The 27187-nt window shown below is 34.1% G+C and overlaps 1 protein-coding gene across 3 annotated transcripts; it reads right to left on the bottom strand.

The window, feature by feature from the left end:
- On the bottom strand, positions 1-27187 carry zgc:152830. 3 transcript variants are annotated; one of them, XR_012383839.1, is made up of 17 exons: positions 27137-27176; positions 25640-25681; positions 23557-23647; positions 21067-21215; positions 20538-20646; positions 19476-19597; positions 18598-18697; positions 17969-18044; positions 16595-16680; positions 14810-14914; positions 12470-12545; positions 12277-12395; positions 12044-12127; positions 6120-6177; positions 3617-6040; positions 2830-3365; positions 1-1653 (listed from the first exon to the last, which is right to left on the bottom strand). XR_012383839.1 is itself a non-coding variant. In NM_001076620.1 (16 exon segments), coding segments are annotated over 16 exon segments (1539 nt in total). In that variant the 5' UTR covers positions 27148-27187; the 3' UTR covers positions 1-545.

The raw sequence follows: 27187 nt of genomic DNA, 5'->3' as shown, positions 1-27187 counted from the left end.
TGCCAAAAAAAGCTTTTATTTTCAAATTTTGATTACAAATACTGGTACAAAACAGACCGTTACACTGTTCCCATTATTCTTCTCCTTACAGTTTTCCAAGTCACAGATGCCATTTCATTTCAATCACAGTCTCACCTCCAGATTCATGTCAGAGAAACTGTTAGGCTACAGGGCAGGAATGGAAATCAAATGCATTTATGAAGAGTGAGTGATTTAAGCATAGTACTAACGAAAACTGACAAGATGAGTTTTGTGCAGAGTGTAAGGAGAACAGAAGATTTTATAGATGGAGGAAATGCAGGTACATAGAGAGAGGGGGAAAGGGACGGTGTTTATATTGGAAGTATTAAAGTGTCCTTATTTGGCCATATTTAGGACTACACTGCAAAACTGTACGACTGTACTGCCTTACAATATTATTTGATATCTTTTTTATTAACAGTGTAGTCAGTATCAAATGATGCAGATATCAAAGTCATTAAATGAAAAATGGCTAAAGGTGAAAATAGCAATTGAAGGACATAAACAAATCTTTAGACAGACGTTTACAGCTTCAGGTATTTTGCGGCCATGGCAAGAATTGGGGCTCCAGTTGGGACACCAGGGAAGGGTCCGCTGGATCCAGCGATGTCGATGTGGGAGTAAGGCAGAGGTTTGGCTGAGTCCACTCCATGCTGGGCAATAAAAATGTTGATTGGTTATCCATATTTCATGCAGACACGAGTTCATATTTCAATGAAATGGCTCTACTCAGCTCTGAGTAACAAATACTAACAAGAAACCCTACATTTACACAGGTAAGGACAGAAATGTACACTACCATCAACATGACAGACAGACAGACGGACAGATAGATAGATGTATGGATAGATAAATAGCATAAAATATAAACTAAAGCTAACAGAATTAATTGATGAAAATGCTTCGATTCAGTGATTAATTAAACCATTTGCTCAACTGATTCATTCAAAAAGTCGGCTTCATACAAAAACAGAGACAGGTGTAATTATTAGTTAAAAGCAGGACATTTGTGTTGTTGTTTTTTTTGGTTTGTTTGTTTCAAACTATTTTTTTTTTTTGCCAAAGTATTGATTCATTGAACTGTATAAAATCAGCATTTCATTTGTGACCATGTTTGTGTTTATTTTCTAGAAAACAATGCTCTTATCTGTGTGATTGTGATCAACTTTAAAACTTATTTATCTTTTAAATAAAGAATCAAAAATGCCTTGACAAAAAATATATATAGTATTTTAACTGATCGTCAAGTAGCGATAAAAGAGATGCACTTATGGTAACACTTTAATATAACTACACACTATGAATCATTTATTAAGCATTAGCAAATATTTAATTCATTATTTATTAAGCTTTAACTCTACATTAATAAACATTAATAAGTAGTTTATAACTGCAGCTACTAAACTATCAAATGAAAAATAAATATTTGGAGTCTTATTTAAAAAAAAATGACTACAGTTTAAACATTGCATATTATTATATGGTTAAATTATTATATTGTTGTTTTTTCCAGTTTTAGGTTGACACTCTTGTTATTCGGCAATGTTTAAACTTTACAGTCATTTGACTTTTTAGATAAGATTGCAGTTTGATCCGGAGCCGGGTGAAGCAGTGGCGCAGTAGGTAGTAGGGCTGCTCGATTTTGGGAAAAATCATAATCACGATTATTTTGGACATAATTGAAATCACGATTATTCAAAACGATTACTGTTAAAGTCAAAATTATTAGCGCTCCGGAGAAAAAAAATAAATAAATAATTCCCAAATGATGTTTAACAGAGCAAGGAATTAACAGTATTTCCTTTTATATTTTTTCTTCTGGAGAAAGGCTTTTTTATTTTTATTTTGGCTAGAATAAAAGCAGGTTTAAATATTTTGAAACCCATTTTAAAGTCTATAATATTAGCCCCCTTAAGCAATATATTTTTTGATTGTCCGCAGAAGAAACTACTGTTATACAATGACCTGCCTAATAACACTAATTAAGCCTTTAAATCACACTTTGAATCTGAATACATGTATTTTGAAAAAATATCTAGTCAAATATTATGTGCTCTCATCATGACAAAGATAAAATAGATCAGTTATTAGAAAAGAGTTATTAAAGCTATTATGTTCAGAAATCTTCTTTCCATTAAACAGAAATTGGGGGGAAAAGGGTTGCTAATATTCAGGAGGGCTAATAATTCTGACTTCAACTGAGTTATTTTCCACCCTGCAAAGGAAAGAGAAATAAATACAATAGAATAAAATATAAAACAAACTGTGCTTTAAGCATCTTCACTTTAAGAAACACTTTAGGTACAAAAGTCCTTCAGTCAAGAGCAGAGGCATGTTCTCCATTTGTTGTTTGATTAATAATCATAAAAACAGGCGGCAGAAGGATTATAGCGCGCTGTCTCTTCAATAGTTTCTCTTTCGCGTCTCTTTTGATTCTCAACTCGTTTGTTTATTACACAAATGATGGTTGACATGAATAATCACTAAACACCGCGCTTTGACTTCTATTTGACCATTAAAGCGCTCATGTTAAGATGACTTTAGATGTGTGTACTGACTGCGCTCTGCTTGTCTCAGTGTGCGATTGAGACCGAATGCTGACTGCATGCTTCAATTCTGTGTGTGCGCGGCACACAGAATCATGCGGTCTTTCACACTTTTAAGAGCAACACGTGTACAACTGGAAAGGGGGCGGTAAATGATGCAATAATCGTTTATCTCGATTAATGATTTTTCATAATCGTTGGAAGGCATAATCGAAATCGAAATCGTATTTTTGATTAATTGCACAGCCCTAGTAGGTAGTGCTGTCGCCTCACAGCAAGAAGGTTGCTAGGTCGCTGGTTCGAACCTCGGCTCAGTTGGCGTTTCTGTGTGGAGTTTGCATGTTCTCCCTGGGTTTCCTCTGGTTTCCCCCACAGTCCAAAGACATGCGGTACAGGTGAATTGGGTAGGCTAAATTGTCCGTAGTGCGTGGATGTTTCCCAGAGATGGGTTGCGGCTGGAAGGGCATCCTTTGCGTAAAATGGGGCTGGATAAGTTGGCGGTTCATTCCGCTGTGGTGACCCCGAATTAATAAAAGGGACTAAGCCGACAATAAAAATGAATGAATGAATGAATCCTGAGCCTTTTTTCATCATTTAGAAGGGATTTATAAAGCATGAATAGTCCTCACTTTTGATTAGGTCACAAAACTGCATGAAGTTAAGTTAGTAAAGCCTTTATTAACATTATTCAGGTATATATTGTTAGTTCATTTGTATAAGACATATAAACGTTGATTTCAATAGTTTATTAATCATTTACTAACTCATTCTGAATTATCTTAATTTTCACCAACTACTCTTAAGCAGGTCGCACACCAGAAGCACCGCTCGGCGCCGCGACACGGGGCGTACATGACAGTTTAAAGTATCACACACCAGACGTGCACATTCGAATGATATTTAACATGAAACTAATCAGATGGCGATCTGTGGTGCGGCTGAAAAATGAACTGCGTCATGAGCCGTCGCCGGGCGCCGCCAACAGCCGCCGACTTGCGGCGCCGGTATGTGTATCCTGATAGAAACCTATGTTTAGAATTCTAAAATGCTTTAAACACAAATGATTAGTAAATAATGCAATACTTCATGAAGTATTGAAAAATAAATCATTAAAGTATGAAAGTTCAATTATTAAGCACATTATGTAGCTGCAGTTATAAACTGCCGACTAGCGTTTATTAATGTAGTTAATGCTTAACAAATAATGAATTTTCAAAATGTAGTTTGTTCCATGATAAGCTCTACTAAACAATCCAACAAGAGACTTGTTCATTATTATTAATTTTTTATTGTACAAAATGTCTCATTAACACATCTACAAACTCATAAAACTGACTCGAGATCAGGTCAAAACTATGAAATTTGTTCACACTGAATGAATTTGTGAAATTTATGTGGATTTAATGGTTTTACACATTTTATTTAGCCACGTACAATTGAGGAGGCATTCGGCGATTCAACAAAAGGAAGAGGAACTGTTAGTTCATTTTTTAAAATTAATTTACATTATTCGGAGAGAGAAAAGCCTTTCTAGAGGTGGTTTGTCAAACCCACTAACCTGTGTGAAGCACACTTCATAAATTTAGTGCTTTGTTTTGTTTTATAGCCATTCAACCTTGAATTTTTGCTATTCGTGAATTGAATTCATTGCTAGGTGGTTGCTAAAATGTTGCCAAGCAGTTGCTAAAGTGTTCTAGGTCATTGCTAAGGTGTTCTGAGTGGTTGCTAGGCGGTAGCTAAGGCGTTGCAAAGTGATTGCTAAGGTGTTGCTAGGTGGTTGCTAAGGTGTTGCTAGGTGGTTGCTAAGTTGTTCTAGGTCGTTGCTAACATGTAGCTAGGTGGTTGCTAGAGTGTTCTGAGTGGCTGCTAGGCAGTTGCTAAGGTGTTGCTAGGTGGTTGCTAGGGTGTTCTAAGTAGTTGCTAAAGTGTTGCTAGGTGGTTGCTAAGGTGTTGCTACATTGTTGTAGGTTTTGCTAAGGTGTTCTTATTGGTTGCTAGGCAGTTGCTAAGTAAATGATAGGTGGTTGCTAAGGTGTTCTAAGTCATTGCAGAGGTGTTGCTAGAGTGTTCCGAGTGGTTGCTAGGCAGTTGTTAAGGTGTTGCTAGGGTATTCTGAGTAGTGCTAAAGTGTTGCTAGGCGGTTGCTAAGGTGTTCTAGATCATTGCTAAGGTGTTGCTATGTGGTTGCTAGGGTGTTCTGAGTGGTTATTAGGCAGTTGCCAAGGCGTTGATAGGCGGTTGCCTAGGTGTTGCTAGGCGATTGTTAATGTGTTCCGAGTAGTTGCTAGGCAGTTGATAACATAAATTAGCATGGTTCTAGTATGAATTACCATGTTGCTAGCATGTTTCTAGTATAAACTAGCATGTTGCTAGCATCAATTTAGTACAAATTAGCATGTTGCTAGTTTATTTCTAGTATAAACTAGCATGTTGTTAACAAACTTAGTATGAATTAACATGTTGCTAGTATAAACTAGCATGTTGTTAGCATAAACTTAGTATGAATTAGCATGTTTCTAGTATAAACTAGCGTGTTGTTAGCATCAATTTAGTATTAATTAGCATGTTACTAGTATTTTTTATAGTATGAATTAGCATGTTGCTTATATGATTAGTATGTTTGTTAGCATGTTGCTAGTATAATTAGTATGTTTGTTAGCACGTTGCTAGTATGATTAGTATGTCGTTAGTATGTTTCTATGGATTAGTGTATTGTTAGCATTGGTTTGTTGTTAGTATGTCCAATGTAAAGTCAATGGCAGTTTTTTTTTTACAATGGAAGTCTATGGGACAGTTGCTAGGGTACCATAGGAGGTTGCTAGGTTGTGGCTAGTAAGTTGAAAGGTGATTAGCAGATTGGTAGTCTGAGTTAAATGAGCCCAAGCTTAAGTCTGTAAATGAGCCCAAGCTTAAGTCTCTGGCGCAAAGTTATGAGGCCACAAAGTTTGGTCCGATTTTAAGTCAATGGAACTTTTCAGAATTTCCCGAGACGGTTTTGGGAACACCGAAAGTCGGATCAGTTGGAAAATATATAGCAACTTAATTCAGTATAGTTTGGATGTTTGAAGTTAGTTTGGTGGTTGAAGTATGAACAGTCTAGGAGGAGATGCTTTCTTAAAATAGTCCAAGAAGAAGATGGAAGAATAATAAGATTAAGTAGGATAACAGTATGCTGGCTTTCTCAAGCCACCATAATAATGATATTACCATCAACAGTAAACCTCCCACACCCCTTACAATAATGACATTTCTCCACACAGAGCTGAATATATGATTGTGTATGTGTGGTACCTGATCCAGTCCAGAAGCCATGATGAGGAAGGCTGCAGGCGTCTGATGTCCTCGCGGTGTAGCGGATGAGGGCAGGTTATTGGCCTGCAGGATGTCCTCATACTCAGATTTCCCTTTGTGGAACTCATAATCCTCCCGCCGAATAGTGGACACCTCAAACAGGTCTCCGAGCACCTCTCCGGCTGACACACAAACACATTTATGACACATGAAGCAACATTTATTGAAACAGAAACAGCTTATTACAGTAGCTCGTCTCACCTTTCTGCCACTCCAGATCGTTTCCTGCACGTCGAGCAGCACCGTTGTCCATGATGATCTACAGTCACATGTGAAACAAGTCAGCGGCAGTCATACGTGACCTCAAATTACAACATTAAGATTTCATTCAATGAGTGGAGGAACTATGACATCAAGTTTTAGGCAAAAACACAGAAGCATTTTGACTAGGGATGGGAAGATTAATCGATATGTATCGATACGCGGTCATGCGCGTGCACGATGCGAGTGCATCGGTTGAGCAGCAGAGGATGAATGAAATTTTGGAAGCAAATCGAGATGCATCGGTTTTTGCGAGATGCATCGGTTTTTCCGAGATACAGCTTATATTTTTAATATAGAATGTATTTTTTATTTATTAACAAGTGTTGTCAACCTGTTTTTGGCGCATAATTTAATCGACCTACATAAAGTAAGCAGAAAAGCGCGAGAAGCAAAACAAACATTTTATTCCCCACTGAGTTTTAAATCTAAAGTATGGCAGCATTATGGATTTAAGGATGGACGACTTGACAGGACAGATGCAATTTGCAAAATGTGCCGCACATCTATAAAATACGCGGGCAGTACGAGTAATCTGTAATCACCGTGGCGCCGCTTCAAGTGAGTTGTTGTGGAAGCATCTTCCAGTGTTCCTACATCCCCGGCTTTCGCACTGCTTGAACTGTAGCTACCAGCTCCAAAAGTGGTGAGAAAAGCATTGCAAGTTTTTTTTTCCATGCGCAAAAGTTTTGTGCGCTCTATGCCAATAACGGATGTTATTGCATTGTTCATCTGCAGGGCCGGAGCAAGCTGAACTGCTGCTCTAGGCAGAGGACGATCACGCCGCCCTCAACCGCAATGTGAAAACGAAAGTGACCGGTTATGAAAATGAAGTGACGTGTCGCGGACCTCTATTCTGCCGCCCTATGCGCGGATATAACTGAGGACACGCGGGTGTCGCGGACCTCTATTCTTCCGCCCTATGCGCGGATATAACTGAGGACGCACGGGTGTCGCGGACCTCTATTCTGCCACCCTATAACTGGGTGTTGCGGACGCCGCCCTCTCTATAATGCCGCACTAGGCGGTTTTAAACACCTCCTCCTCTTAATTTTTATTTAATAATAATAATAATAATATTAATAATAATAATGATAAAAATAATTGGGTGTCACGGTGGCACAGTGGGTAGTTTGACCACCTCACAGCAAGAAGATTGCTGGTTTGTTATATTTTTATTAGCCTGTTGTTTACAGTGACAGTGATGTTTCAAAGCAGCATAACACTGCTAGTTCACGACCTTAAGTTTTGAATAATCAGTGGCAAAATATATCTTTGTAAAACTTGTTTTCATAGTTGAAAAGTTAAATCACAATTCTTGTTGTGCAATGCTAAACCTTGATGTTGAAAGAGTGCAAATATATATATTTTAATATATATTGCACTTATACATTCTGTTTATCTTGAAAATACTTAAATAATATGTGCTATATGTTCTAAAATGCCCCTCTACTGTAAACTGACACTCTGGCTCTGAGAGAAAAGCCAGTTTGTAAAAAAAGTCTTGGTTTTGCTGGGTTAATAAATAATCAAACTCATTCAATGGCACAGCATCCTCTTTTACATAATCTCATAAACTTGATCTAATTAGTTAGTGCTGAATTATCGCACTGTATCGTGATATGGGTGTGAATCGTATCGTGTTGCATCGCAATATGTCATAAATGTATCGCTAATATATCGGATCGTATTCTTTGTATCGAGATGCGCATCGGATCGGCATTATAGCTTAGATGCCCAACCCTAATTTTGACATTTCATGGTCACAATGCGGGGGGGGAATTCCCAGAATCTTTCATTTCCGGGTATACAAATTGATGGTCAGGGCAACCATAGCACTATAGTTAAATGGATAATGTATGCAAAGTGATAACATGGAATGTCAAAAGGTTAGGCCACTCTATGAAGCACAAACGGGTGCTCACATTTCTTAAGAAAGAAAAAGTTAACATTGCCTTTTTGCTGGAAACCTCACCTGTCTCATACAGAGCATCAAAAACTCAAGAGAGACTGGGTGGGCCAAGTGTATTTTTTCTAAGTTATACAACTCAAAAACGAGGAACAGCAATATTCATAAATAAAAAAAAAAATTCCCTTTTTTTATTTAGAGAACAACAGAGTGACAACGAAAGAAGATTTAAACTAACTAAATGTACCCTATGTGCTCAAGAAATTACATTAGTGAACATCTATGCTCCCAATATAGATACCCCTAAATTTATGAGCAATATTGTTACTTTATTTATCAATACTGCTCTTTTTCAGACCTTTTAGCAGGTGATTTTAAATGTTGCTTTGATGCAGATTTGGATGGGTTAACGTGTAAAACACACCGATAACTCATTAGGAGAATGAGCACAACCCTGTTAGACCATGCGTCAGGACGTAGTGTGTATTTTTCGGTCCTTAAAATAGCAAAAGTAAATTTTTTTTTCTAACATAGAGCCCAATGTTTGTTTGTTTTTTTGAAAGAAGGTCTGTGGTAAAACTCAAGCTCAACATACTTTTATGTTTTATTCTACAGCATAAAACACTATTTACACCCCCTCCTAATTTTTTTTTTAGCTGTATAGTTAAATAGGATTACAGGCATTGTCAGAGACGTTAAAGCAGAGGTAGGCAAACTGCGGCCCGCTGAACACTTTCATCCGGCCCGCGAGGGAGTTTTTAAAATGCTGCTTCTGAGTAACGGTTTGGTTTCAGTATTAGTAAATTAATGATGCAATACAAGTGAACGCCATTTGAAGACAGTATTGTACGCGGTGCAGTTAAAGCAACCAGTGGATTTGGAACACACTCTCGGATATTAAAATGCACTCGACAGTTAATGACTGAAAATGAGTCAGGCAAAAAAATTAAAGCGGTGTGTCTAATATGCCAAGAAAGTATTGCTGTTTTTAAAGACTACAACCTAAAGGGCAGATCACACCGAACGCAAGGTGCACCACACTGCCTTTTTGTTGACCAAAAAGAAAAAAGAAAAAAAAAGGGCAGATCAGTGCACTTTTTTTATGTCGTTAAGCAACAACTGAATCAGCTAGGTATTCAGCGAGAGTGTTGCTGATGATATTAATCTAACTTTATTTTCAGGCTCACTGTTCACATTAACACACTCATTGATATGAGCATAATGATACGAGCTCAAATTAGATTGTTGTGAATTTGACTCAAATTATATAATAATTGCTTGTTAAATGTGTTAATTTTGTCATAGAATATATTCTCCATGCAGACATCCTCTTTCAAAAGTTATTTTATCAAAGATTTGTGGTTTTATTAAGGTTTTATGATGATTGATCAGTATATTCTAAATGCAGGGCAAATTAGATTATTGTAAATTTGACTGAACAGGAAACTAAGAATTATTTTGAATGTGTTAATATGAGATTTTTTCTATCAGATGATATCATTTCTATTCTCCACTGTAAAAATTATTACATTATTATTATTATTATATTGTATAAGAGATTATTTTATTATTTTATGATGATTGATAAGTGATGATAAATATAAATAGCTGTACAAGTTCATTTCACTTGTAAAATTGACTCAATAATTACTATTAAAAAAATCTGTTTTGTGTTAATGTGACATGTTTCTGTCAGATATTACATGTTTCATGCATACTGCCACTATAAATAAAAGTTATTTTTTGAAGGATTTGACATGTGGCCCTTCACTTGGTTTGCAAAACTTAATGTGGCCCTCGAATGTAAAAAGTTTGTCCACCACTGCATTAAAGTCTGTGTAAATTGGAAGTTGCCAAGACTTTTATTGTAGTATGTTGATGTAATTCTATTTAAATGGGATGTAGTGCAGGGTTTCCCTTTTGTACATCATTGTCTGATAGCCTACTAACAGTAAGAGGGGCGTGGTTAAAGGTAAACTGAGCCAGAGTGTTTATGTCTCCTAGAGTTCAACAGTTAACTTGAATAATTTCATTCCATTCAGCCAATATCTTGTTCTGGCAAGGTCACTCTTAGCTTAGCATAATGAATTAAATCGAATTAGACCATTAGCATTTCATAAAAAAAACAAAAAAAAAAACAAAAAAAAAACAATGATTCTAAATAACACTGATCATTTTCCTATTTAAATCTAGAGTTTTGTAAAGTTAGTGTGTAATACACATAACTCAAGGTGCCCTCTGAAAACAGCTGATTCTCATGCACTGCATAATATCACTCCAACTGGTGCAGCCATGGTACTGCAGCAGGGTTCTTGATTATTACGTCAGAATGGGGATAAAGTTCCTAGTAATTCCTAGTCAATTCATTATGCTACGCCATAAGCACCAGAACAAGAAATTGGCTGAATGGATAAAAAAAAAAAAATGCTAGAATGCTCTAAAACTCTAGAGGACTTGTAAAATGAGCCCTTATCAAAAAAGTTGGAATGTGCTGTCATCAACAGAGGACTGCTTCTCTAAACGTGGAAGCAAATGGTCACACTTTGATTGAAGATTATCAAAACAAATTTCAAATGCATCTACAGGGTGAATCCTTGTCAAGTTTATTTTTGTAAAAAATGATCCACGATAAGTTATCAGGGAGCACGACGGTGGCAAAGTAAAAGGTGAGTGACCTTATAGTTCGTTTACAGCCTAGGTTAGCTTAATTGCACCTGTATTTAGTATTCAAAAGTCATATTTTGTGAAGATTATCTTAATTTTAATCCCTATAAATATCAAAGCAATAGAAAACCAAATTTAAATTTCAGTCCTTGTAGCGGGACTTAAATAAAACCCTATTAAATACATTTCATACTTAAACATTTTAATAACAAACATAACAGTCTTCAGTTTAATAGAATTACTCTCAAAACAAAATAGTTTATTATGTGCATAAAACATGAAACATTTTAAAGCAATAGCATTGTATTTAACGCAAGGTATACAGTTAAAGTCAGAACTATTAGCCCCCATTTGAATTTTTTCTTTTTTAAATATTTGTCAAATGATGTTTAACAGAACAAGGAAATTTTCACAGTATGTCTGTTAATACTTTTTGTTCTGGAGAAAGTCTTATTTGTTTTATTTCGTCTAGAATAAAAACAGTTTTTATTTATTTTTTTTTTAAACATTTTAGGTCAAAATTATTAGCCCTTTTAAGCTATATATTTTTTATAGAACAAATCCTCGTTATACAATAACTTGCCTAATTACCTTAACCTACCTAGTTAACCTAATCAACCTAGTTAATCATTTTAATTTCACTTTAAGCTGTATACAAGTGTCTTGAAAAACCATCTAGTCAAATATTGTTTACTGTCATCATGGCAAAGATAAAATAAATCAGTTATTAGAGATGAGATATTAAAACTTTTATGTTTAGAATCTTCTCTCCGTTAAACAGAAATTGGGGAAAAAATAAACGGGCAATAATTCCGAGGGGGCTAATAATTTGGACTTTTGTATATATACTTTCATAAAGTCATATCTCAGTTCATTGTTTCTTACTCAATTCCTCTCAACGCTTCATTTTTTAGGTTATTGGAAAATATCTTTTTACAGTTACTCTGATTCTCCGAATTTATACTATATTTTGCTATGAAGTCATTTCTAACCAAGTCAGACTTTTAAATCTAGATACATGTAACCTTATTTACTTGAAAAAAGAACTGTACATAATATATTTTGAATTACTCTCCTCATCTGAACTGATTTATACAGAACTGTTTACCTTATCTACAGCGTTTAAAGCACGTGCATTACAAGGAACTGTAATTAAGTTACCTAAAAATGACAATTTTTCAGTGAATAAGTCATTAAAATACAGTAAACAGTTCCTTTTGGACTCATTACACTCCACACTGTGTGATGGAAAATGTTTCCCCTGTACAAGTATCTTTATGGAATTACTCACAGAGTATTTTGGCCCCATGGCTCTGATAGCATGTCCTGTCAGAGTGGCAATAGTGAAGAGATGAGGAGACACTTCCTGCAGCGCCTACAAAGAGAAACGAAAAATAATAATGAAAGATTTATCACAATATTGACTAACTAATTAACACAGTAGAAAGCCCTTTAAATCTTCAGATATGAACGCACAATATTTGAAGAGTGTATATGCTGGATTGTGTGTGTGTGTGTGTGTACCTGCTCCTTCATCTCACACAGTAAGTCCACCATGACCATTCTTCCTTCAGCATCAGTGTTTCCAACTCGGATTCTTCGACCGGCACGAGACACCACCAGCTCATCTGCCACATAGCAATCTGACCAAGAGTTACACAAAAAGTTTAGCAACAGTCACCACAGCTGGTCAATATATTCACACAAACTTGCTTACCAGATCCAACACTGTTGCGCACCATGGCCATCGCACCCACAACCTTTAAGTGCTTGGGCTTTAGTTTGGCAAGGATCTAAAATAATAATAAAAATACATTATATTATATTTGTATCATAAAATCTGGATTTAAAGTCATGCTCTATATAGTTTGATAATGTTTTTTGTTATGTTCTGCAAACTACTGAGGCTATTTGGTCCATATTTTAAAGAGCACCTATGTAAAAAATCATCTTTTGAAAGCTGTTTGGAGAGAACTGTGTGTATGTTTAGTGTGTCCACTGTCATACTGAAGTTTTAGAAACCAAACAAGTCTTTTTTTTTTAATTTCTTGATGTTAAAATAGGATACAAATCCCAGTCATTTTTAGGCCCATCGCAACATTATGTAGGAGTGCAGATTTTACCACCCACCGAATTGATTGAATTGTTTCTATAATACCATGATTACACATGTCCACAGAACATTTTTTTGCAAATAAACTGGGATTAAAATATTTGTTCCATCTCTCTGTAAGTCCAAATTAGTAAAGTTCACATCAGTAATTGATTACCAACTACAACATTAAGATTTTATTCAAATTACCTTAACCCTTTAGTAATGGAGTGGATGAACTACTGTATGATGATCAACTACACAGAAGCAATTTAGCATTTTAGGACTTTTATTTTTCGTTTTTTTTATTTATTATTTTTTATGGGATTTCAGTTGTATTGCTTAAATAAGATCTGTGGTAAAACTCAAATTCATTTTTTTTTCTTTCAAACTAATGGTATGGTTAAGAATTTTATGGCTTAAGCAGTTTAACTGACGTCAACAAAAAGGACCAAGTTTCCAAAAATGGAAGAAAATAGTGACTTTGAAGATTACCAAAACAAACTTTTTTTTTTCTGTTCAACTAATTAGCAATATCAATGTGCATTTTGACTTCACACAGTCTTAGTGAAAATCAACTTTTGTAAGCTGTTTGGACAGAACTGTGTTTATTTAGAGTGTGTCCACGGTATTTTCGGAGTGAAATAAACCTAACAAGTCTCTTTTTTAAGCTTTCCTGACATTAAAAATAGGACCCAAATCACAGTTATTTTGAGGCCCACCACAACGTGACATAGGACTGCAGTTCCCCCTCCCATCGAATTGATTGAATGATGCCATATTTCAATAATACCATGTATACACATCTCCACAAAACATTTTAAACTAGGCTTAAAACATCTGTTCTGATTTTTGTAAGTTAAAAAAGTTGTTAAAACAGAACATGTTTGTAACAAAGACAGTAAAACTTCAATTCTTCCACTATAATCACCACAGCGGCAAGGTGTCAGTAAACACGTACATGTGCATTTGTTTGAGACTCATCATTTCAGAAAGGCTTGAATAAACCCCACCACAAATACATGAAATAAACTTATTTGGCAATTTTGACCAATGAGCTGTATTTCAACGTCATCCGAGCTTGTCTGTCACTGTGCTGTTTATCTGACTTAACGCATAATGAGAAGCAGACATGCACGTGTGAACAGTGTGCAAGGAGAAGCAGCTCACAAAAAAGCTACAGTTTACTCACACAAAAATGGGGAAATTCTGGAGGCTATAATAAATATTTATATTTAAATCCTGGTCCTGGAGGACCGGTGTCCCTGCAGAGTTTAGCTCCATCTTGCCTTAACACACCTGCCTGCATGTTTCAAGTACACCTAATTAAGACCTTAATTAGCTTGTTCAGGTGCGTTTGATTAGGGTTGGAGCTAAAATCTGCAGGACACTGGCCCTCCAGGAACAAGTTTGGTGACCCCTGCTTAAGACACATGCTGTAGATACCAAAGTCTTATCTTACATCTTTTAAAAAAAGGTAAAATAGGTGCCCTTTAAAAAAAAACGTACTTTAAAGCATAAAATAACTAATATTTATGTTAGATTTGACAACCTCATGCTATTTTTTTAAATGCTAAAGTTGGAAGGTGGAATAATCCTGATTTTCAATCTCGAAAAATAATAATATTAATAATAATAATAAAAACATTTGTTATTTTGAACAATTTTATAAAAAAATAATTAAAATTAAACTAAATAGATTGTAATAATAATAACAACAACAACAACCAAATTTTTTAAATATATATATAAAAAACATATATTTTTAAATTTGGAAGGAGTGATATCGAAGCTTTACAGCACGTAACAAATATTAAAATTATACGCAAATGCATACTAAAATCATTCAGAGAAACTAAATTTTCAAGTGGCCAATGCAACAACCACAAAACAAAAAACCTTCCATAACTATTGAACTCTAATATTCAGGACAGTAATATGAGCAGCGGTGTAGTAAAACTGTACCTGGAAGAATCCGGCAACAGCCGCAGATCCACATTTATCTCTGTGCATCCCAGCCATGATTCCTCCAGCCTTGATGTCAGCTCCACCAGTGTCATATGTGATGCCCTGAAACACAACACAGATATGTGCTGAAAACTCCTGTGTACAACTGGGCGATATACCCAAATAAATCATAATCGGTCTCTGTGTGTGAGAAAGAGAGAGTTAGGGGTGAGTATGTATATGCATGTGTTGGAGTTAGGGGTGTAATATTTCACAAAATTCAGTATGTTCGTGCATTAGGGGTCTAATGTTTCACAAAATTAACAGTTCAGGTAGAAAAAAAAAAAAAAAAAAAAAAAAAAAAAAAAAAATATATATATATATATATATATATATATATATACATATATATATATATATATATATATATACATATATATATATATATATATATATATATATATATATATATACATATATATATATATATATATATATACATATATATATATATATATATATATACATATATATATATATATATATATACATATATATATATATATATATATATATACATATATATATATATATATATATATATACATATATATATATATATATATATATATATATATATATATATATATATATATATATATATATATATATATATATATATATATATATATATATATACACCTTTATAATTAATCATCAGCTAAGCATGAACTCTTGAAAACAAATTAAAGAAAAGTAAAGTTTGAACAATGATGGAGCTATACTTGACCGAAAAAAAAGAGAAAAATTATCAAACTCAAATTCAGCTCCATCTTAAAGTTCAGTAATTTTCTTATAGTTGACTAAAGCTAAAAACATTACGCTGAAATATTTTAAATATATTTTATTATTTATTTAACTGGAATGAAGATGCAGAATTCTTACACCTTTAGCAAAATCAAAACTTTACACACAAATTTTTATATACATATACTGTACATGCTTTATTACATTATGATAGATGAGAATTGTCATAATATTATATAGTAATGTTTTCAGTGTGTACTCCTAATACACACACACACACACACACACACACACACACACGCACACACACACACACGCACACACACACACGCACACACACACACGCACACACACACACACACACACACACACACACACACACACACACACACACACACACACACACACACACTTTACTTTCAATAGTGAGGAACTACACTTGAGTGTATTGATACACAGTATAGACTCACACCACGTCATATAGTTCAAATACAATGGGCTTTAAGCACAACTAGTGTTTTTCAGCCAATGTTAAAGTTCCGGTGAAGGCTTAATGTGACGATTTTCAATTTCATAAGGTGCCTTTTACAAAATTGATGTTGTAATGTAATTAAAATATAATCAGTTAAATAGACTTAAGCATTCATTTAGATGTTCATGCATAAAACGAGATGAAAGACAATGCAACCACTAGCGCCATTAGAATCAGCAAGCTATCGTAGAAACTACTTTGAAAACACTGGGATAAAATAAATGTCCATAAATTAGAGACATGGCAAATTTAATGTGCTTCTTGTCTGGTCTGAGACCCTCTTCATATCATATATCAGTCAGGCAGTGGAAAAAAAAAAAAAAAAAAAATTCACTGTTTTTTTAAAGAAATCACATCTTAAATGTGGCGATTTTCTAATGCAAGACAGTTTACCGGAAGTGCTTGGGTTGGCCGACTGAAATCGAAAAGTCAGTGTGCATTCATGCCATTGACATAAACCTCACCTTTCCAACCAGCATAAGGGTCTGTTCAATGGGTCCTTCTCCACAGTACTGGAGCTTGATCACTCGAGCCTGATGACGAGGCACAGCTGGAGAACAAACATGGCCATATTAGAATAACTTTGACATGTTACATTATACTACTGAGGTCTTAGATTCACAGTCTTGAGCTCTGGAAAACACATCTTTCTTGATCCAATAACCACATACTAACTCTTAGTTTACTTTTATAAACAAGGTCAAAATAAAATTTCAGTTACTCATTTTACGCTACATTGTTTTGTCCATTTTTTGAAAATGGGAGTGATGTCAACCCCTCCTTTGACTGATTAGCTAGAGAAGCGGCTGATTAGCTAATGAAGATGCTAAAGCCCACTTATAGCAAACTTGAATGGCTTGTTTTTGTAAATGCAAGCAGAGAATGTGGAAATGACAATGAAAGTGAAAACACTGTGAGCACACGAACATTTATATGAGAGGGAAAAACTGGATTTGCGATTTGAAAAACCTAAAATTTGTCTTTTTAAATGCATACAATTCATTTGTGATTCATGCTCTTTATCTTTCGAAATATGACCTTGTTGATTCATATTCTGCATTTAGTTTTAGTGATTTATAATTTCACATGTTTTACTTCATGCTTATTTTTTTATCCGGACTCTAAAAAGACTGTGACATTAGCTATGTTGCCATCCAAAAATTGGATTAACAACTTTAACTAACTCTGTAATGGTTAAGGCATTTTAAAATGACCAAAACAACATTACAGACGCTTTACGGTGTGCTCGGCCTGCTGCTTTGTCCATTCACACACATTGTTAACATCTCTTATAACAAAATCCCACAACCTTTTTTAAGGAGCATACTGGAATTTGTTCGGGAAAAATGTTTCAATTGTAGTTTATGTGCATCTTTTCTTATCGTATGAAAAGTTTATCCTACTCAGTTATTTGTATATATTTTTCATGCGCATTTTCAAAACGTATACACAACTTAGCATTTCCATCAACCGATTTTTTAGGTGCTTTCCAAAATGCACTTAAAAATAGGTGGATGGAAACATAGCTATTGTCATTTTACTTAAATCGATACTTCACTTGCATTTAATATGCTCTCTATGTATATAAACATCTCCTCATTGTGCTTTGCATTTAATTTCAGTTTTGAGTAAAACAACAACAACAACAACAACAACATTGACAATCATTACATTTATTTCTAATAAAATATTTACTGACGCATCCAGAATTTTCTCCATTTGACAAATGAAGGTTAATATATAGATCTCAGCTTTTAGGGCTAGTTTTGGTTCAAACTGATCAATTGATTTTTTGACAACTGATTTTTCTTTGATTTGACATGAAACCGTCCTCTTACCATTAGCACAGCGGTTGACTGCAGCCAGACACGGGTATTCCTTCTCCAGAGTGTTCAAGTTACTCACTACAGTCACCTAAAAACATAAAAACACATGGATGTGAATTTATTTATTTGGTTAGTGCCATATTAGCAGCGATGACTAAATTCATGGCAACACTTGTAATTATTCAATATATAATTTACAATCATAACTGTTTCCTAATAATCATGTATTTTACAAAAAACATAAATAACAGCATAAAAAAGTCATATAACATCTTTCAATCTGATCACTGATTAATATTTTATTATTCCTCTAGAATACACCTTTTTAAACACTTCCTGAATAAAAATGTTCTTTAAAACATATTTTAATCAAATTCAAATTATGTTATTGTCAAAATATGTCGACAAATAAGTTTCTCTTCCACTTGGGTGGCCGACTCCATATTTCATATGTACAACCTGATCGTGTCCATTTTGAAAAAGGTAATTATTACTTTTATTTACAAATGGATTGACTTCATATGATATGCTGTTTATACATTAATCCCATTCCATTTGCCATTTCTCACTAATGCCATGGATGCGAATAAAGCATCTCAATTTGAAGAGCTGAGCTTTAAAACATTCAGATAAAGACTTACCTTCACAGGACTGTCCTTGAAGACTGACTGAACATACTCGGCTACACGCGGAGCTGCCATGCGCTCCGGGTCAGAGCCACCGATATCACGATACACAAACCTGCACAATAGACAAATCATCATTTTTACTCTACTATACTATATATCAGAGTTGAGCGTAGACACCATGACTATAAAAAGGCATTATCATCAATGGAGCTGTTTTATATATATATATATATATATATATATATATATATATATATATATATATATATATATATATATATATGTATATGTTTATGTATGTGTATATGTATGTGTGTGTGTGTGTGTGTGTGTATATATATATATATATATATATATATATATATATATACACACACACACACACACACACACACACACACACACACACACACACACACACACACACACACACACACACACACACATACATACATTTATATATATATATATATATATATATATATATATATATATATATATAAAACAGCTCCATTGATGATAATGCCTTTTTATAGTCATGGTGTCTACGCTCAACTCTGAGTTGGTCTACTCAAAGTTAATTGACTTAACTCAGATCAGCTATTCAGAAACCGAAAACTGTGTTTTTAATCTCTCGGTAAATCAACTCAGAGTTTAAGTTTAAACTCCAAGTTGGTTGAACCTCCTTACCGAAACAGGCTCCGTGAATCAATTTACATTGATTTATGGGCCGTTTTCCTCAAGGGGCAAAACAAATGAACTAAAAATGTCCCCGCAAGGTAAAAAATAAAAATACTGGTATTACAATACATTTGGTCCCCACTATATAATGAATATCAGACAAACATGCTTACACAAACAAATAAAAACACACACACAAAATCACACACCTGCCACTCTCCAGAGCATTGGCGAGCTCAATGATGCCATCTCCCTGCTCTTTGTTCTTCACCCAGACGCCCAAAGTGGCCACTTTATGAGGGGAAGACTTGTGCTCTCTCACTTCCAAAGGCTGAGGACACACACGTATTATTTAGAGAATGGAAAAACATATAAAAATTACTCTCAAAGTATCAGTGGCCACTGGCTTGCATTTCATGCATCACCGAGGACCACACTTTCAGCTAAAATACTTCTTTAATGTTTAATTTTTCCACTGAAGAAAACACATTATAAGTTCAGCAGTCAATTCAATTAAAATGTTTAGAAATAAGTTTATTTTGTATTACTTTTTTTTTTAATGCAAATAATTACAGTATACAAAAGGTAAATTGAACATTTTACAAAAAAATAAATAAATAAATGAATAAATAAATAAATTATGAATTAAAAATCAATACAAATATGAAGAACTTTAAAAATACATAAACAAAAATAAATAAATAAAAAGATTACTTTGTTTCATTTTATGGAGAAAAAAAAACAATGAGTTTACTTTAATGCATAAAACAGGAAAATAAACAAACAAATAAATAAATATATAATAAATGGGTTGATTTTACAGAACTGGGCTTTTTCATGTAAATGTGCAGGCATGTAGTTTTAAAAATGTTTAGGCAGTTTTACTGGATGGAAACTCTTTAATTAATTTTTAAACTAACACAGGCCTTGGAAAGTTAAGAGCTGCACATCCTGCAGAGTTTTGATATGGCCTTAATTAAAATAAATTCATTGATTAATTAAAATAGCCTGCTTGTAGGCCACAAGTAATATTCAAACCTTAATTATCTTCTTTAGATAAGTAGGGCTGAACTGAAGCAAAATGGCCTAAACTTGCCTGCCCTATGGCATAATATTATTCATATTTTATTTTAGTCTTCAGTTACCAAAACGTTAGCAGTTTCAGTTAATAATTACAACAATAGTATAACTTGAAGGAGAAAACATGTATATTTGACAGGAAACTAAATTTTTAATAAGTGACCACAATGTGTAAAATCAAGGCGTCTCACCACATAGAGAACATGAAGGGCTCCGAGCACAGCTACAAGGGTGTTTTTGGCATAGCTGCTGTTTGGAGGACAAACCAGCAGAGGGCGCTGGAGGCCAGCTTTCAGAGCCCTGTTACACATACAAAACAAACAAATATATTAAACCAACAGTTTTAGGAATCAACATTTATCCACCATTTTCTGTGTGGAATATGTTTTGAGTGAGATGCTATTGATTTAATCCAATTCAGTTACTTATGCTAAGCTAAGCTAAAAAGTGCTCCAGCTAGATCTGGAGATTAGCGGAAAGGATTAAAAAAATGCTAAAACCCATCTATACAACTTGTAAAATAAGCATATTTTTAAAAAAGTGAGTGTTCCTTCAACAGAAGCTACTCGCATAATTCACACAAATCATCACAAGACATAGGAAACATCATTTTCAAAAAGAGAAAAGCCTCCAAGTACACAATGAAGCCCAAGAAAAGCACAGAAAGACACAAAAACAAGTAAGTGGATGAGGACATGTGGTGTTTTTTTCCACAGGCACCTCTTAATGCCATTAGCGGCAGCATCTCTGAAGCGCCGCACGTCATCATAGTCTCGATTGACTGGACCAGTGCAGGAGCAAACCAGCCTGTTTCCAGGAAGACCAGGAACTCGGAGCACCACCACCTCATCCTTGATGCAGCAGTCCACCTGAATCACACAAAAAAAAGGGCAGAAGAGGACAATGTATGAATCAGTGCTGCTTATTGTGTGTGTGTGTGTGTGTGTGTGTATGTGTGTGTGTGTGTGTGTGTGTGTGTGTGTGTGTACTAGTATACATGTGAGGGCATAATTGTCCTCACTAATATAGCAAAAATAAAAACAACCCACTAAAGGGATTTCAGGGGTCCTCACTAATCAAACATGCTCATAAATCAATCAATTGTATTAGTATCTAATGACTGGGTTTTGTTTCTGTGATGGTTGGTTTAGGGCAGGGGTCTCGAACTCAAATTAGTGGGGGGCCAATGCAGTGACTGACAATTTATAGGAGATCGGTTTTAACATTCAAGCACAAGAAAAAAGTGAAAACCTGACATGATTGATCCATCTTAGGACAAGAGACATGATGGTTGTATTTCAAGCATTACCTGTCATCAGTCTTAATGCAAATCAGCACATTTATCGTGTCACACATCAGCTGTTGAAATAGATCTGTTGTTGTTGTTGTGTATATGGCAAACTCAGGCAGAGGATTAGACACACACTCAGTCATTCTTCCACAGAGTATATGCAGTCAAAACTCTAGCTTTTTGTTTCTTGTAATACATATTCAAGGGGGAGTTTAAATTCTTATGAAATTACTGCAAATAATAGGCAGGATCATTATGATTCTGTCCCAAGCAATTGTATTGTCCCAATAGTGTAAGAACAGCAGAAAGCAGATTGGGTAACTTAAGTGACTTTACTGCCAATTGTTCAATATCTTTCTTTTTTTTTAACTAAGAGGGGGAAAGTTCAAGTTCAATTCAACAATTCACAAATCTTAAAAAGCATATGAGGAAAATCTATGAAATGAGACCCTTTAAAAGGATTATTAGCAAAATTATCATATGTTAAACCACCAGCATAACTTGTTAGCCATGAATAAGTGTTTGTACAACAAAATACAAGTGGTATAAAACTGATAACCAAACGATCCTTAAATTTTGACAAAAATAGAGCTTTAATAAAAATAGAGCACCTACAGACATACATTTTAATGTCTAAATCAAACCCAGAATTAAAACGCATGTGTGTTACTCTCGACTGTACACAGAGAGAAAATGAAACTAAAACTAATCTGAATGCACTGAACTTTAAATGTCGACTAGGTGGCAGGTCAAAATCACAAGTGGGTAGACGGGACTGCACAACAATTATTGTGATTTACATGTTTTGGCAGGCTGAATCTCATTATATTTTTGACATCAGTTAGGAGCCGGAGGGAGGGCGGTGACCGGCTGTAAATGGCATGCGGGCTGACAATTTGAGACTCCTGGTTTAAGGGATGAGTTATATCCCAAATTATGAAAGTCCGTTTGATACAAAAGTTACTGAGACTTTTATTTGAGTATGTTGAAGTACTTCCAACTGAAATAGAACAATGAGTAGGGGGGCATGGCTTTCTTTTGTGCATCATTCCTTCATGGCAAACTTACAGTAAAAGGGGCGTGGTTTAGCACATTGTAACTGAAGTCGTCAAACTGATGTCAACAGAAGGACCAAATGCAAAAACATATGGTCAGACTTTGAAGATTATCAAAACAATTTATTTCAGTGGATTTACTTGCAAGTATTAATTGTTTGTCTAAAGAATAACAATGTGCGCTAACAAGATAAACATAGTAAACTTAAGCTGCGTCCCAAATGGCACACTATACACTATGCACTCATGCACTATGTACTTATGCACTTACACACTCAACAGGATAGTATATGTATGTAGTGTTGTCCCAAATGGCACACTGATGTTTTTTTACTAAGCGGAAATTCAAACCGTTTCCCTGATGACGTTTGACTGTTGCCAACTCAGTGAAATAAACGACTGAATTATCAAGTGATACCTGCCGTGAGTATTGCTGCATTTACCATACGGAGGCGCTATAATCACTCTCGTAGGAGAATTTTGCTTTCACCATCCAAAATAAATAAAGTTGTTCAACATGTGCGTCTGATCGCTCCGCCCCTTCCGCTACGTAAGGAAACCTGCGGTCGTTGAGTGCGTGAAGTGTCCATCATTACACACTTCATTTTAGCGGCTTAATGAGTGCATCATCCGGGTGATTAAAGTGCACTTATTATTTTGAGAGTTTTCAATGTGAACACACTACTTACACTATTTATACTACAAAATGGCGTAAAATAGTGCATAAGTATGCGATTTGGGACGCAGCTTTAGATTTCACTAACAAAAAGAGACAAAAAAAAAAACAAAAAAAACAATGGAAGTCCATATAATGGCCTCTCCAAGATAGGAAAACAAATGTGTGTGTATATACATGTAACTTACTGCACTATAGTCTTGCAATGGGGCTTTCAGACACTCCAGCTCATTTGGGAGCTGCTCATAGTTCTGGGTGATGAGGATGATGCCATCGAAACTGTGAAAGTGAGAATTGATGAAAAATCACTGATAACAATATAACAATACATACACTTCAGCTCTATGTACTGTAAAAATGTACATATCTGCAGTTGATTTTAATCACTGCAATAATGCACAATTGCATTTTCTCTTATTAATTCATTTTGGATATTAATAAAAATATATTACACAGAATCATCTGTTAACCTAAAGGGAAAATTTCACCCATAAATGAAAATCTCACTATTTACTCTCCTTCAAGTGGTTCAAAACCTTTGTGTGTTTCTTTTTGTTTGTTGAACACATAAGGTTTTTTTGAAAAATGTTCGTTCCTAAACATGTAGCCACTGATATACATTGTATGAAAAAAAATACTAAGTTAATGATTATAGGTTTCCAATCTTCTTCAAAATATTTTATTTTGTGTTCGACAGTGTAAAGAAACTCAAACAGGTTTAAACAAGTGAAGGGTGAGTAAATGAAGAAAGAATAATTATTTTTGGATGGACTGTCCAACAAGTTAGAAAGTAATAATTACTTCCAGACCACACACCCCTGCCGGTCAATGCTATTGGTTGAAACTAACACTGATAAAATAGTTTGCTTTCATTTATATACTAATAAATAAATATGCAAATTAAAGTTAAGAAACAATAAAATAGAAATATTGCCTCACTAATAGTGAAGTATAAAGCAAATTTAAATAAAGAAAAACTGTTTTAAAAAATATATAATTTGACCAAAAACAGATTAGAGATATTGCCTTAGCAACTGACTAAAACAACAACAACAAAAAAAGTGTTATCATTGCTAAAACTGAAATAAGTACATAAAAAACTGTTAAACAGTTAATCAATAAATATTTTGTAGATATAATGTTTAGTAAAAAGGTTTGTATTTGGTGGAAATGTGTGTATCGTGTACAGCTTTGGTACAGTCTGTAGAACTAAGTTTTCTCTTTCTGAGGGCAATAAAGAATAAATCTCAGTATGTTGTGTAGATAAACAAAGCTCAAACTGCATGTTGGCTTTTATACTTATATGCAAAAAATGCAGAAACAGTAAAAAGATAATTTACATATGTACAGTTGAAGTCAAAATAATTAGCCTTCCTGTCATTTTTTTTTTCAAATGTTTCCCAAATGATGAATAACAGAGCATGGACTTTTTCAAATTATTTCTTGTAATATTTTTTCTTCTGGAGAAAGTCTTATTTGTTTTATTTTGGCTAGAGTAAAAGCAGTTATTAATTTGTTTAAAAAAAAAAAAAAAAGTTTAAGTGCAATGTTATTAGCCCCCTTAAGCAATTTTTGTCTACAGAACAAACAACTGTTGTACAATGATTTGCCTAATTACCTTAACTTGCCCAGTAAACCTAATTAACCTAGTTAAGCCTTTAAATTGCCCTTTAAGCTGTAAAGTATCTTATCTTTGGTATCTCTAGTATTAAAAATACCTAGTAAAATATGATGTACTGTTATCATGGCAAATATAAAATCAATCAGTTATAAGAAATGAGATATTAAAACTGCATTGAAAAAAAATCTTGACTCCATTAAACCGAAATCAAGGAAGAAAAATATCCAGAGGGGCTCATAATTTAGCAGGGCTAATAATTCTGACTTCATCTGTATATATTTACCCATGTATATGTTCATGTCTGTGTGCGTGCCTAACATTCATGGAACTTTTTATGCAAATGCAAAGGTTTTTGAGATATTCAAATCATTTGACCTGAAAATCAAGATAACACAGATCTCAAAGAAAAAGGTTCAGTGTATAAGGGGCTGAATGATGAGCCGAATCTATATACTCTGTTACCCATGAGTGATAAGAAGACAGTCTAAAGTCTAAAGTCTGTGTGTTGTTGATTGTAAATCAGCTGGTTTAGTTAACAGTGATGACCAATTCATAAAGTTTCTGAAAGGTGTTGTAACATGTTTATTATGCTTGTTAGCAACTTCATGAATTATACACAATGACAAATGCTTCAAGAGGGATCGACTCACTTCTGGTCTTTGCAGTCAGTGGTAAACTGGATCGGCTGGATTCTAAATGAAAGGAAACATAGAGAGAGGATTAAAAAAATTGTTATGCATAAAAAATAGGTAATCAAACATTATAAGTAATTAGTAATAAAAAACTGCAGCTTCTTTCACCATGTTTGATTAAAGCCTGATTGTCGTTTGCACGTGTGGGGTTCAAAAGACTGACACTGATATAAAGTTAAGCAATTTTACTATTTCGAAATGTCGAGTCTTGAGATGCAGATTCAACAAAAACAGTTCCTCACTGCTGACACGGCAAATCAAAATAATTATATGATTATCAACACTTTTAACATAGTCAGCAATGAGGAACTGTTTTGTGGAAACTGTAATTTAACTGTTGATGAGGAACTGTGGTGAAAGTTCAATGGGTTTATAGTGAGCCTGTGGACAACTTCAAATATATATTTTTATTATTTATAATAAATTTACAACAAAACAATAATAATAATTAAAAAATCTCAAATTAACTGATCAAAACTTTATTTTTTTCTTTGAACAGAATTTTAAAATGCAACATTCCCTTAGATACACATTTCTGAAACCTATATATCATTACAATATCATCGCAACCAATTTTAAATAAGTAGTCATTTTTTTTCAATGTAAAAATTCAATGTTTAAATGTTTTCAGTGCATGTACAGAATCTACTAATTATGTTCTTTTAGGTTTGTCACATAATTCAGTTCTCAGTGTTAAACGGTCCTTAATAAATCATTGTAATATGTTGCCTTACTAATATGCTTATTTGGTTAGAATCAAGAATTAGGGGTCCTTATTATTGTCAATGCATCATATGTTAGACAAATTTAAGTTTCTTTAGGATTCTCTGATTAACAAAGTTGAAAATTAAAACCAGTTAATTAAAATAAAACCTTTTGAAACATTAGATGTGTCTTATAATCACTTTATTTTGTCCTTGATAAATATCTCTGAACAAGAAAATCTTTTCGTAGTCTCTATTCACTGTGCATGGGTTTGATTGAAAAATCTGTGTTTTTCCACCTATTATTGATTTCTGCTATTAATGTAAATCATTTGAAGTTAAAACATTAATATGATGTTGTATAAAGATGTACATATGTCTGAAAACATGCCACCTTTACTTGTTTTATGTAAAAACATGGTCTACGACAACATTTTCATTTCAAATTTCAATATTAGTAGTTTCAAGAACAAAACAAAAGGTACTTAAGCAGGTCCGAATAAATAGCAAATCAAGATATATCATTAAACAGCTGTATATAAAGAAGAAAATCAGGTTGTTTGTAAAATCATGCTGCAAAACATGTGAAAAATATCCACAAAACAAAAATCACTAAATTACCTACTTTTGAATCATTTTAATGTTTGACTTTAAAAAATCTACATAATGCAATCTTACCACACTCAATACACCTAAAAAATGACAGTAATAACGCAAATTGCATTTAAACGATTCTGAATAATCCTCTTACCGTACAGACATTCTTCCGTCTCCTCTCGCCCTGCAGAAGTAAAACCGTGAT

The sequence above is a fragment of the Danio rerio genome, chromosome 8 (genome assembly GCF_049306965.1).
Source record: "Danio rerio strain Tuebingen ecotype United States chromosome 8, GRCz12tu, whole genome shotgun sequence".
Lineage (NCBI taxonomy): Eukaryota > Metazoa > Chordata > Actinopteri > Cypriniformes > Danionidae > Danio > Danio rerio.
This window is presented reverse-complemented; position numbering and strand designations above follow the sequence as displayed.